General features: G+C 34.9%; 1 protein-coding gene across 4 annotated transcripts in view; it reads left to right on the top strand.

The window, feature by feature from the left end:
* Window positions 1-7,255, top strand: part of LOC127876872 (E3 ubiquitin-protein ligase NEDD4-like) — a 61,850-nt gene extending 54,595 nt beyond the window's left edge. For all 4 annotated transcript variants that reach the window (XM_052422367.1, XM_052422368.1, XM_052422369.1 and 1 more), the window contains one exon: window positions 2,001-7,255. In XM_052422367.1, the coding sequence (XP_052278327.1) occupies window positions 2,001-2,103 (103 nt within the window). In that variant the 3' untranslated portion in view covers window positions 2,104-7,255. The remainder of the gene's footprint in view (window positions 1-2,000) is intronic.
* The last annotated feature ends 7,091 nt before the right edge of the window (window positions 7,256-14,346 follow it).

The raw sequence follows: 14,346 nt of genomic DNA, 5'->3' as shown, positions 1-14,346 counted from the left end.
GTATATTAATAGCCCCTTATGTTCATTACATAACCAGGCATGCCATGTTAGTTAATACTTGTAATGTTTTATTTGAAAATTCGTCTAAAAATATTTGTATTTGTTTACTTGATTTGTATTTAATTCTTTTTATGCTCCCCCAAACAAATTTTTGGGGGGGAGCATATAGTCGCCGCTTCGTCTGTCCGTCCGTGTACAATTTTTGTCCGGGCTATTTCTCAGCAACTAATGACCGGAATTCAATGAAACTTTATGGGAAGCTTCACTACCAAAAGGAGATGTGCATATTATCAGCGGGTTCTGGTCGGATGATTTGTCACAGAGTTATGGCCCTTTGAAATTTTCCATTAACTGTACATATAGTGCAATTCTTATCCGGGCTATTTCTCAGCAACTAATGACCGGAATTCAATGAAACTTTATGGGAAGCTTCACTACCAAGAGGAGATGTGCATATTATCAGCGGGTTCTTGTCGGATGATTTGTCACAGAGTTATGGCCCTTTGAAATTTTCCATTAACTGTACGTATAGTGCAATTCTTGTCCGGGCTATTTCTCAGCGACTAATGACCGGAATTCAATGAAACTTTATGAAAAGCTTCACTACCAAGAGGAGATGTGCATATTATCAGCGGGTTCTGGTCGGATGATTTTTCACAGAGTTATGGCCCTTTGAAATTTTCCATTAACTGTACATATAGTGCAATTCTTGTCCGGGCTATTTCTCAGCAACTTATGACCGGAATTCAATGAAAATTTTATGGGAAGCTTTACTACCAAGAGGAGATGTGCATATTATCAGCCAGTTCTGGTCGGATGATTTTTCACAGAGTTATGGCCCTTTAAAATTTTCCAATAACTGTACATATAGTGCAATTCTTGTCCGGGCTATTTCTCAGCAACTAATGACCGTAATTCAATGAAACTTTATGGAAAGCTTCACTACCAAGACGAGATGTGCATATTATCAGCGGGTTCTGGTCAGATGATTTTTCACAGGGTTATGGCCCTTTGAAATTTTCTATAAAAAATTGTCCCCCTGACTACTGTGCCCTCAAGACATTTCCTTTTATCTGAATATATAGTGCAATATTGTGACAAAAAAAACCTTTGGGGAGCATCACCCATCTCCGAAGGTTTCTTGTCTGAATATATAGTGAAATATTGTGACAAAAAAAACTTTGGAGAGCATCACCCGTCTCCGATGGTTTCTTGTTACATGGTTAAGTGACAAGCTTGTGATTCCTGCCATTGGCATTGCATGTTGTTTTAGGCAGGCAACATCTTTGAATGGTATTATGTGGAACACTTAACACGAATTGTGTGTGATTTATTGATTTAAAAATGCATGTTAAAAATTATCATTCTTCATGAAACTTGGCCTGAACATTTTCGCAAATTATGTTTTGCCAGGTTCTACACTGGGTCAGGTGGGGTTAGAAACTAGGTCACTATGTCAAATTAAAAACAAAGAAATAGCTTATAAACATTCTATATGCCACTTTATTGCCCAATATCATGAAACATGGACAGAACATATGTCCCAATGATATTTTGGTCTAGATTGTAACTGGGTGATTTTGGGTCAAAAGAAGCTAGGTAATGTGAGGTTAACAACTTGATGACTAGACAATTGAATGCAAGGCTTGTAAACACTATATGCCCCTCTTTATGCCACATCTATAGCCCAATCTTCATGAAACTTGGTCAGAACATTTGTCTCACTGATTTTTGCCAAGTTTGAAATCGTGTCATGTGAGGGCAAAAAAGTAGGTTTCTTTATTAATTTTAAGTAAAAGTTTTTAACAGTCTAAAGGATGCATTATTGCCCAATCTTCAGGAAACTTTGTCAGAACATTAGTCCCAATAACATCCAGGCCAAGTTTGAAACTTAGTCATGTGCTGAGAAAAAGGTTTTGTGTTTAATAAATATCTTATAAATTAAATTAAAGGATCAATTTTGTATTGCGCTATACCAAGTTATTTTTGTTTTCTTTCAGTTTCAACAGAATAGACCTGCCTCCTTATGAGTCATACACAGATTTAAGGAAGAAGTTACTTCTGGCTATAGAGAACGCTCAGGGCTTTGAGGGGGTAGACTGATTATGGCTGTGTGTTCATGTGATGGGTTGCCTGTCATGGTCCGAGTGTTCATGTAGCTGGCCTCCAATATCTAGAATCAACAGCCTCAGGAATCTTTTACATCAATCAAAATTAATGTTTTACAATTGCTGTTTGAGTGAAAACAATACTGGTCATCAGATTTATGCATATAAAATAGGCTAAGCTAATTTTGTTTGATAATTCAGAGCCTGGTAATGTGTATAGAGGGTGACAATGTAAGCATGGAAACTCAGCAAGGCACCTACCAGTTGATGTTTAGTAATATTGAAGAGAAACTCAACCCACAAATGTAGTCGGAATGTTGTGACACATTTTGTTATTATATTTAAAGATACTTTAAATTTGAAACAAAGTAATTTCTTAGATGTTTTCCAATAGCTAGATGCAAACAATGGCTTTAAAAATGTATGCAATTAGTTGTATGTCAGTTGTTCACTATATGTGAAGGATATCTCTCAAAGATTCAATTATTTATGTGTTTAAAATACACTAAGATGCCAAAATTAATAAAACCATAAAATACAATTCTTAATGCATTTAGATATAATTCATTGTGTGTTAAACTGGGAAAATATAGAAGTCTCGTATCTGTTATGTGAAATTACAAACAAACATAATGTGAGTGAGAATGTTATCCCTTTTTGCATCCATTTATTCAATTTGTTAGTAAATTGGTCTCTTAATCAAAAAAGCAATAATATACATATTCCATATATAATATATTATGTACCAAGTATATCAATCACAACAGCTCATGATTGGAACATTAAAAATTTTCAAAAAAACAAACAAACCCACTTACCTTTAAATATCCAATAAAAAGTGCTTTCAGGCTGCAATATTGATTATTTGACACAAATGTCACTTACATATTACTGCAGAATACAGTGATCCTTCTGCTCCAGGTAATTGGTGCAATAGGTTATTTTACTTGGATTCTTCGTCGAATATTTTGGAAACGTAATAGAAAATTGCATATTTATATAATTGGGTTTGATGGAGACCTTGTTTTACATTTTGAGGAACAGTGGTGGAGCCGTTCAGATCATCTTATATCCTGCATAGTAATAAAGCATTACTCAAATGCTTTGAGACATGTGAGTTGTGTCATGCAAAACTGGGTCTTACGCAATATGCAGCCAAAATTGCTCCAGACCAGCCTGCGCATCTGCATTCATATTCTTGTATCAAGAATTCGGTGTCTGTTTAATGTCTGTAAAATGCTTTGACCTATGATTATCTAAATTGTTATGCTGGATACTTGGTAGGAAAGAATGATGCCCAATGATTTTAAGGTCAAGGTCAAGGTCACAGAGGATTGTAACAGTATATTTGTATCTTCATAATACTTTGACAATCCTTTCTCCTATGATAATGCAAATTGGTATAGTGATTACTTGAGTGAAAGGGAAAGTGACTTTTGATTTTGAAATCACCAGGACAAATGTCACATGGGTTAGTAACAGAAAAGTCCTTTAAGCTTTATATTCTTCTTCTTCTTCCGGATTAAGTGCTGGGCTCCTCTGGAGCATCGTCGCACAATGTGAATATGTACATAAGTGTAAAATATTTGAAGAACCTGTTGACCAATTAGCATATAATTTGGTATAGTGGCTGCATGTCATGCAAGGAAAAGACACAGTTTTATTTTGATATTACTAGGTCAAAGATCAAAGTCACATAAGGACACAAATTATCAAGAAATTGGTTTCTGTTTTATATCTAGAGAACACATTAACCTATTACACTGGTATGATTGTTACTTAAGAGAAAAGAATGACACCATTTAATTTTGAAGTCAACAGGTTAAAGTTCAAGATTTTTTTTTCGCACACTATCTTGACAAGCTTTGACCTTTAATCATACAAATCGGTATAGTTGTTACTTAGGTAAACAGTAAGACGCCAATTAAGATTGGGGCCATCAGGTTAAAGGGGCTTGTATCATCAAATTGGTTTCCACACAATATCTAAAAAAACACTTGAACCAATAATATATTAGATTGCTATGCTGGTTACTTGGGAGGAAAAGATGCCTTTTGGTTTTGAGGTCAACATGTTAAAGATCAAGGTCATGTGTGCTTGTAACATTACAGTTGCTTCCACACAATATGATCATATAAATTAGAAGCCTGGTCAGTCTAGAGACTATACAGGAAGGAAGACTGCTAATGATTTCCACATCAAGAGAATAATAGTCAATATCATAGGGACAACGTTGCTTCGTGTTTGATGGCAATCATGTTTTACAAACATGTCTTGTTATTTAGCCAGTTTCTCTGATATTCCCATTTTTGTTTACCTAAACAGAAGTCTGTGATATGTGTACTGTAAATACGTGGTATATATGTGGTCTGTACAGTATATACCTAGGGATTGCAGAAATGGGAGAGTTTAAATCAAAGCGTTTTGAATTACGTTTTGTGGTAGAGTGTAACATAACTTAAAACTCTAATTTGATTGCCATTTTGATTTTACCATATATAATATTTGGTTGTGCAATACATAGGTGTTAAAGATCCTATTAATTCTTGAAATGTGTTTCCATATTGATGGCTATGGAATCTTATGAAATGAGTATGCATTTAAGCCCCAAAAACACTCAAAATCAATGAATATTTCATAAAATATTTGGCAAAGTTTAATAACCAATGAAAATCAGTGTTCCTTATAGCAATAGCCAAAATTCAAATGCTAGATGTAGTATGGTAACATACATTTAAAGAGATTTGAAACGCATGTTGTTGTTTTTTAGTGTGACAATATATCACATGACTATTCTTGGCGACGATATCCAAAGATTTATGAGCAAACACGTGATTGGCTTCAGGCAGCGTTGGAACCACGACGTATTTCTCATAAATATCCAGAAGCCAATCCCATGTTTGCTCGTAAATGTTCGGATATGGTCGTGGGAAATTCACATGGAATGTATTGTCACACAAAAATAAAAATGAGCATTTTGTATCTGGTTACAGCTATGTTACCAGACCTCATATAGTGTTGGAATTTTGGAAATTGCTATAAGGAACACTGATTTTGTATGTGTCGACTTTATTTTTTGAAATATTTTAGGAAATATTTGTTGACGTTGAGTATTTATGGGGCTTTAAAATTGTATGTAAGTTGATTTAGGTAATCTGTAAGAAGATGCAAATACAGAATTAATTCTATGAACAAATGTCAGCTGACTTGAATGTTTTTTTCTCAAAGAACTGCACAGGACCAACATGCTTTTTGAGATAAATTTTACAGATTTTGAAATCTGTCAATCATGCTCTCTTCACAACTGTGAAAGTGTGTGCTCTAGTTGTTAGATGAGTATCTGCTAGTATAGGAAAACCATATGCTAACATTACAATCAGAGTAGCTTGCATAGACAATTGGCTTAATTAATACAACATTAAAAAATGTGTACCAAACAAGGTGAAGTATTTGCTTGTATCGTATGAAATGTGGACAGAATTTTTTTTAATAGCACTGTTAGTATTGACACTCACTTTTTTTCAAAACTTATATTATGAAAGAATAATGACTGATTGAAATGTAAATGCAGAAACGTTCAGTGGGCATTAAGAAAAGAAGTGTGAAAGAATATCAAAATTTCAGAGGTCATATACACCAACATAGTAGCTCTTGGAAAAACTGGGTTTAATGCTTGTGCATCAAATTTAGTCTCAGATTAGCCTGTGCTGTTCTCATAGGATAATATGGAAGGATGCTTTTTGCATTGACTACATTTTCGTTTAAAAGAAACTTCCTTGAAATCAAAAATATTCTATTAAAGCGGATAGTGTATTCCATAGCTAATCTCGGAAAATACTTAATGCAACTGCATAAAGTGTGGTTTTCCCATATGCCTCATGTTTCTTAATGTACCCTTTGAAATACAGACAAATAACATGTTGCACCATAGCAAATGTATAGTCTTGATTACTATATAATGTTCTCAAAACAATATTTTTGCTTTCACTTTCGAGTTAATGGAATCTTGGATGAGTTCAAAAATGGTTCCGGTTGGTTGAAAAACATGGCTGCCAGGGGGCGGGGCATTTTTCCATATGTCCCTTATAAGTAAAGCCTTGTTAACACTCTAGAGGCCATATTTATTGTCCAATCTTCATGAAACTTGGTCAGAACATTTTTTTAAATGATATCGTGGAAGAGTTCGAAAGCAGTTCTGGTCTGTTGAAAAAACATGGTTGCCAGGGGGCAGGGCATTTTTACTAATATGGCTTTAGTAAAACCTTGTTTTCTTAAAACTTTAGAGGCCAAATTTATTGTCGATCTTAACAAAACTTGGCCAGAAGATTTTTCCACATGACATCATGGCTGGTTCTTGTTGGTTGAAAAACATTTCCCCCAAGGAGCGGGGCCCATTTTTTCTTATATGGCTTTAGTTAGTAGTTAACCTTGTTAACACACTTGAAGCCACATTTATTGTTCAATCTTCATGATGCTTGGGCATTAAATTTGATCTAATAAAATCTTGGATGAGTTTGAAAATGGTTCTGGTCTGTTAAAAAACATGACCGCCAAGGTGCAGGAATGTTTCCTTATATGGCTATAGTTAAACCTTGTTAACCTTGTAAAAGTCAGTTATTGTACAGTCTTCATGAAACTTAGTCAGTACATTTGTTTTAATAATATCTTGGGCTGCAAAGAAATGGTCAGTTCCTTTGTATCTCATGTGAGCGACTTTTGGTCTTTCAGACCCTCTTGTTACACAAGTTTCATAGTTACAGAATTAGCAATTAATTGTTTTAGTATGAAACAAATACACTTAATTTTTATTTGGCAGATAGTTATGCAAAAAAGTATTAGTACTTATCTTCTCATTTGATGTATATAATAAGGTACATGTAGTAAAAGGTATCAGTTTTTGGTACAGAGTGGCACAAATATTTGTTTAGATACACCGACAATACTAAAAATATGCATCTGGAATTCTGATACATACTGTGAGGTGTTCATGGGTGTCTCAAACCTTGTATATATGTGTCTTTATGCACATATGTTTATTGTTACTCTGTAATATTAAAGATTGTTTTTTACTGGAATAGTGTATATATAAATGGAAACATAAAGCTGTACATGGATGATAATTGAAAATAAATATGTTTACAAAAACATACTTATATTGTTGTTACTGTTGACATCATATTCTAGATCATGTGTTTTGTTTGATTATTATCAAAATATTTATGTCTACGAGTAAACATCAGATACGTGCTATGCTCATGGTGAGCTTTTTTGATTGCCTTTTAGTCTTTAACCATCATCTTTTGTGAGTGGATCATATTTGGCATGTGAACACTCTTGACCACATCTATGAACCAATCTTGCAGAAACCGCAAAACATGATTTTCAGAGACACACCTAGATACAGTCATATAAGCTATACATTTAAAGAAATAATACATACCGGTGCAGATATTTAAAAATTGGGAATTATTTTATTTTGAGAAATACACCAATAACAATACCAATTAAATATATGAAAACTTGTATTGTTTGAGACTTTATATTTTAAAAGAAGCTACAAACAATCAAACATTAGGCATATTCCTATTACTGTTTATGCAAACTATGAGGTCAGAAGATTTGTCCCATTGCTATTTTGACCGAGTTCGAAAATAGTTACGTTTTCTTGAAAAACATGGCCACTAGGGAGTGGGGCATTTTTCCTTATATGGCTATAGTAAAACCCTGTTAACATTCTAGAGTCCACATATATGGTCCGATCTTCATAAGAATTGTTCAGAAGATTTGTCCCAATGATATCTTGGATGAGTTCAAAATGGTTCTGGTTGGTTTAAAAAAAGGCAGCCAGGGGTGGGTCATTTTTCGGCGTAGCTGTATTAAGCCAGCTTTTCACCTTACCTGACCTTTGTAAGTGTCCAATAAAATTCAAATAAAATTTCCCGCGGCTAGGTACGAATGAATACACTTAATTTATTCCATTGGCTGATTTGAGTACACCACCAGAACATTGGAAACATAACCGCGTCTTTGTAACACTGTTTTACTGCATGAAACAATTTTATCTCTAATGAAAAGGCTTACTAGATAGACCGTTTTACACTCAATTCTCGACATCAATACAGTTTGTGCGTGCACCTTTTATTTTCAGAGGATTGCCAGGGCAAAAGCGTTTATACTTAAAGGCTATGTTCTCATATTTAGTACTTACTTCCATATTCCTGTTAACATGTGAAAGTATAAAGAGCAGTGGAAGCGAGGCCTCACTTTAATGCATTGCATTTCAACCCGCGAGGTATCGAGTCAATTCGCGGCCAGTGTGTGAATGTCAGAGATTATACAGTCATCACCGGAGTTCGCGGCCAGTAAAATAATCGTTATATAATAAAGACGCTATCCGTGAACTAGGTGACCTGGAATTTTCTTATATGTTAAATGAAGATATTCAGCAATATAATTATGGTTTGTCAATAATAGATTCTTAATGTGTTTTCAACAATACAATGATACATGTTATTTTTGATTAAAGGGGCCTTTTCACAGATTTTGGCATTTTTTTAACTTATTCATTAAATGCTTTATATTGATAAATGTAAACATTGGATCATAAAAGCTCCAGTAAAAAATCAAGAAAAAAATTAAAAAAAGGAAAAGAACATTGCCCGGAGCAGGTTTTGAACCAGTGACCCCTGGAGTCCTGCCAGAGTCCTGAAGTAAAAACGCTTTAGCCTACTGAGCTATTCCGCGGAGTACACATTGTTGACGTTTTTTATACCTTATATAAGCAATCTTCGTAGTTTCACAAAATTTAACGACAAAAACAGAACTCTCCAAATTATTCAATCGTTTCGCGTTGCAACGCTTTATAATTTTTAGGTTTTAAAAACGTCAAAAGATGCATATAATGGCTACATTAGAGCATGGTTAATGTTCAGTATTACTGTTTCCTCACAAATATCATAACTAAAACGAAAACTTACGAATCTGAAACAATTTTTTTCAATTTTGTCAATTTACCAAAGCGTGAAAAGATCCCTTTAATTTAACAATAATTATTTCACCATATTGACTAATGTATTAAGCATGAGCGCGATGATTCTCGATACTGTTAATAATCGAATCAAATAGCAATGCCCGACAAACCACTAAAACATGTTTGTTCGAAGAACGCGCCTATAAATACGGATACTTCGCGTGTGGCCGGTTGACTCGTATTTTTTAATTTCACTTCCATTCTTCTTTTGGTTTTCTGTTTTGTATATATAGGTATATGACCAGCAATATGTAATAATGTAAAATAAGCCGCGAAAACTCCGCGTAACATCCCGTACTGCGTGTGATGCAGCTAAGAACTGCACAGAAAAAGACATTCGCTATCCTTGATCTCATTCATTGAACTATCAAAGCCGTATATCTTTTTTAAAGATATTTCATGTTCATAATATGGCAATAGTAAAAACGTAATAACACTGTAAAAGTCACATTTATAATCCAATCTTCATGAAACTTGGTCAGATTTTTTTTGTTCTAATGATATTTTGAATATGTTTGAAAATGGTTCTGGTCTGTTGAAAAACATGGCTGCCAGGGGGTGGGGAATTTTTCCTATATGGCAATAGTGGAACTTTGTTAACGCTCTTGAGTCCACATTTATTTCCAATCATCATGAAACTTAGTTAGAATATTTGTCCCAATGATATCTTGGAAGACTTCGAAAATGGTTCAAGTTGCTTGAAAAACATGGCCGCTAGGGGTTGGGCATTTTTCCTTAAATGGCTAAATATGGCTATTGTAAAACCTTGTTAACACATGTGAGTCCACATTTATTGTCAAATCTTCATGAAACTTTGTCAGAAGATTTGTTCCTATGATATCTTGGAAGTTCGAAAATGGTTCAGGTTGGTTGAAAAACATGGCCACCGGGTTGCGGGGTATTTTTCCTTATACGGCTATAGTAAAAACTTAACAACACTTTAAGTCACATTTATTGTCCAATCATCATGCAACTTGGGGTGAGAACATTAAATTTTGTTCTAATGATATCTGTTTTAATGATATCTTGAATGACTTCGAAAATAGTTCCGGTCTGTAGAAAAACCATTGCCGCAAGGGGACAGAGAAGTTATCCTTCTATGGCTATAGTAAAACCCTGTTTAGACTCGAACAGTTACATTTATAGTTCACTCTTCATGAAATTTGGTTAGAACATTTGTTCTAATGACATTGTGAGCTGCACGGAACAGGTCAGTTCATTTGTATCTCAGGTAAGCGACTTTAGGCCTTTCATGCCCTTTTTGTTTTAAGAGAACCAGTACTTTCTGTCTTAGTAATGATCTTGATAATGCTCCTGGAGGATTGAATTTAACACCATACGGTTGAATTCTCGGAAAACATTACACTGGTGCGACTACAAAATTATCATGTCAGTTGTCCCTGCAAAATATTTTGAATAATTATTTTACAATAACCCGAAAAGTCTTTGATATTCCAGAAGATTTAAACCAAATGTACCATATGCAAGCTTTAAGCCATCATTTATTCAGTTCCCTAAGATACATTATTTTAACCCGCCATAGGTGGGGTATATAATTTTGGTGTGTCTGTCCATCATGCACACCTGTGTCTGAAGCCTTACATGTATCTCCGAACTTCATACCGATGTTATTGAAACTTTGTATGAGTGTATATATGTATACGTGGATGATGCAGGTTGAATGCTTTTGCAATAATTGGCCCTTGGACTGTATTTCCAATAACTAATGAGCCAAGACCATGCAATTTTCCAGTTGTTGTCAATCATCTGAGGCTGGATCACATGCAAGACCCAAATCCCTTGAAGCAAGGTCAATGTAACACACTGAGGTTGAATATCACACATGATAAATTAACTTTATTCATTTGTCCTCCTTTTATTGGCTGTTGATTACAGGCAAGACTCGGGGGGGGGGGGGGGTTCAAGGGTCAAGCTCACGCAGTGAGGTCAACTGTTACACATCTTGATTAAATATGCCTTATATTGTTAGTATTCTCCAATACACAAAGGTTTTCAATCATCTGGTTATCAGTCACACACAAGATCCATAACCATATGGGCAAGGTCACACATTGAGGGCAAAGATCACAATTTTTTTATAAGTCATAATTTAGCCATTACTTCACTATGCAGCAATTGCTTCTGACATAACCCTTACAGAAATGAAAAGGTTGCCACTATGTAGCGGCAATGTTGCGGCTACAAAGCCGCTACCATTTTACTAGCCACAACTACTAGCCACAAAGTAGCCAATAGTAGCCGCTAGCGGCTACCTTGTGGCAATATTATGGCCATAAGTGGCCGCTAGCGGCTCATAGTAGCCAGAAGATGGCCAGAACATATTCTTGTATCAAAAAAGTGCAATTATGAGCCATATGGTAGCCACAACCAATACTTCAATATTAATCTTGAAAACACAAAAGGCTTATAGTAGCCACTAGTGGCCATAGTAGCCAGAAGGTGGCCAGAACATTTTCTTCGTCAATTGAATGGACTCGTGAGCCAGAAGGTAGCCACAATTGTAGAATGACATCTTATTTTGTATGATGTCATGACATCACTGATGATGTCATCAGACAAAAAATCAAAATGGCTTTAGAATCTGTCAAACAAAGTTACTGGTGAAGAGTTAAATTCATTGTAAGTAAGGTGTGGTGATTAATATAGTTCAATTGGTGTGTAATAATGAAAAAGCATGATTTTGGAAATAAAAACCTGTATTATAGAAATATTAAATTAGATTTTTCATACCCAAAAAAGGACGTCCATTTCAAGTTTAACACTGACATTTTTCTTTGACATTTGATTTGGCTAACAATAAAGGTTTTGAATAAAAATTATGTTTTCATTCATGTGTTGAAGGTTTGTATCTATACTTGTGTATTATAACATAATTTATGTTTACATTTCAATTTCTGTTGTTTTTAAACAAAATCAGCATAATTACATGTATCAGCTAAAGCAAGATTAGTTTATTATTTCAAAAAGTTGTCATGATGTTTAAATTCTAGCTGTTGGGCTGGTCATTTGTCAAGTCAACATAAAAGACAAAAGCAATCCATATATATTCTTTCTAAGAGAGTTTCTGATAAAAAATAAATAATAATGCAGTGTTTCAGATTGGCCCCACTTTCTTCAGGAGAGGTGTCCTAAATGGTCAATTTTTTTCCGAACATTTGTCCTAAATCATGAAACAACTTTCAGACAGGTTTGTTATCGTAAAGTTGATAAAAAAAAAGTCAAAACTAAATCCAATAACATTTTTCTACAAATAACACTTAACTATAGACTTAGGAGAGTTTTTTACTAGAAAATGTATTGGTTTTCAATTTATAATATGCTATTGTAGGTTCATATATATGTTCATGGCTGTCAAGGATTGCAATCATTAAACTCTGGAACAGCAGATGATTTATTTTATAAATCTTGCGGAGCAATCCCAGAACTAGTAGCGGCAACTTGAAGTGGCAACATATCCGCAAGTAGTAGCGGCAACATAGCCGCAACTAGTAGCGGCAACATAGCCGAAACTAGTAGCGGCAACGTTACCAGAACTAGTAGCCAGAGAAGATCCAGACCTAGTAGCGGCAACATAGCCAGAACTAATAGCGTCAACCTAGCCGCAACTAGTAACCAAAAAGCTAATTTGCATACGAAAAACCACCTTGCCGCAACGTAGCGGCAATTAGTAACTTAGCCACAACATTGCGGCAACTTAGCCGCTACTAGTAGCCACAGGGCCTATATTTTCGTAAGGGAACTTTCTACAATTGTTTATCTTTATCTGGCAGTTTGTCACAGGCAAGACTTTGGAACAATACATCAAGGGATTTTCACCCATCCATAGATAAAATGTATTTCCTTGTTTATGTTTAATTTTCAACAAGAAGTAACAAGCAGATATAAAATCTCTACATAATGTTTAGAGTATTTCTACACATCACGTGTTTACCGTCAGCTGGTTTCACTCACATGATCAGTATATTTACATAAAATACTGAGCAATAAACTGATGGAAAGCAATCAGCAATCTGATCAGTTTTGTGTTAAAAACTCAATCACAAACTAGATACAATGGAACCCCTCTGAACTGGACACCCCCGGGACCGAGAGGAAATTCCGATTAAGAGAGGATTCCGGTTTAGAGGGAAAATTGACTATTTTACTTTCAGAAGGTCAATTACATAGCTTAATATGGAAAAGCACGCACTTTAAGCAAATTTTAATAGTTTATTTATATATAACATTCATTCATATTGCACAAATATCAGTCAAAACATAGATCAAACAGTGCGCCCTGAAAAACAAACAATTTTATAGTGCAACTGCATGTGTTAGGTGAATTTGTTTCCTTTTCACACTGAAAAACATGTAAAGAACGAGCTGTTTTTTTAAACACGAGCGTAGCGCTCCAGTGTATGCATGTATTATAGGTACAGTCAGCTTGACTTAAACCTGGTAAATTCTATAATATTAGAACATCTCCCCCTTTTTTAAATCAAATTAATTCCAAAATATAAAACAACAAAACTAACTTGAACAAGCGCGCTGAACAGCAAAAGTGAAACTGTTGTTTTAACGAAATACAATTACTTGAATGAAATTCCTGGAAATTTCATATCCATGCAATTAACAATACTTATCAGATAACAACGAAGCTTTAAGGGGGGGGGGGAACAATTAGAAATGTCACAGTTCTTTCACACTTCCAACCGCGGAACAGATAAAGCACAGATTAAATAAACTCATTAACGATGTCTGCTATGCTTTTACAAGTCCGGCCATTATCACTTTCGGCCTGACCTGTCGACCATAACATGAAGTGTAGACTGGCCGCTGGTTTTCAATGTTTAGCTGTGCGTTTGGATAATTTTGTTGCATGTTCTTTTACATTTGAGAATTATTTGCATTTTCAAAAGTACTTTACTCATCATCCATAGACTGGAAATCTAAATCTGCTGTTTCCGGGAATTAGTTTTACGAATATGACGCCTGTTACGCTTTAAAGAGGCTCCATCTGGGGTTTGTACAGTATAATATCTATCATTGTGTTCATCAGTAACAACAGCCTGTTTCCATTTTAGGTCTTTGCTCTGAATTCTTGCCGACTCTCCTATATCAAGTAGAGGGAGTGATTTGGCATTCTTGTCATAATGGATTTTGCTTTTTGTTTAAGAAGAAGATAACCTTTCTCTAACTATCTCAGGA

The sequence above is a fragment of the Dreissena polymorpha genome, chromosome 4 (assembly GCF_020536995.1).
Source record: "Dreissena polymorpha isolate Duluth1 chromosome 4, UMN_Dpol_1.0, whole genome shotgun sequence".
Taxonomy (NCBI): Eukaryota; Metazoa; Mollusca; class Bivalvia; order Myida; family Dreissenidae; genus Dreissena; species Dreissena polymorpha.
The sequence above is the reverse complement of the archived record's forward strand: the minus strand, read 5'-3'. Positions and strand labels throughout refer to the sequence as shown.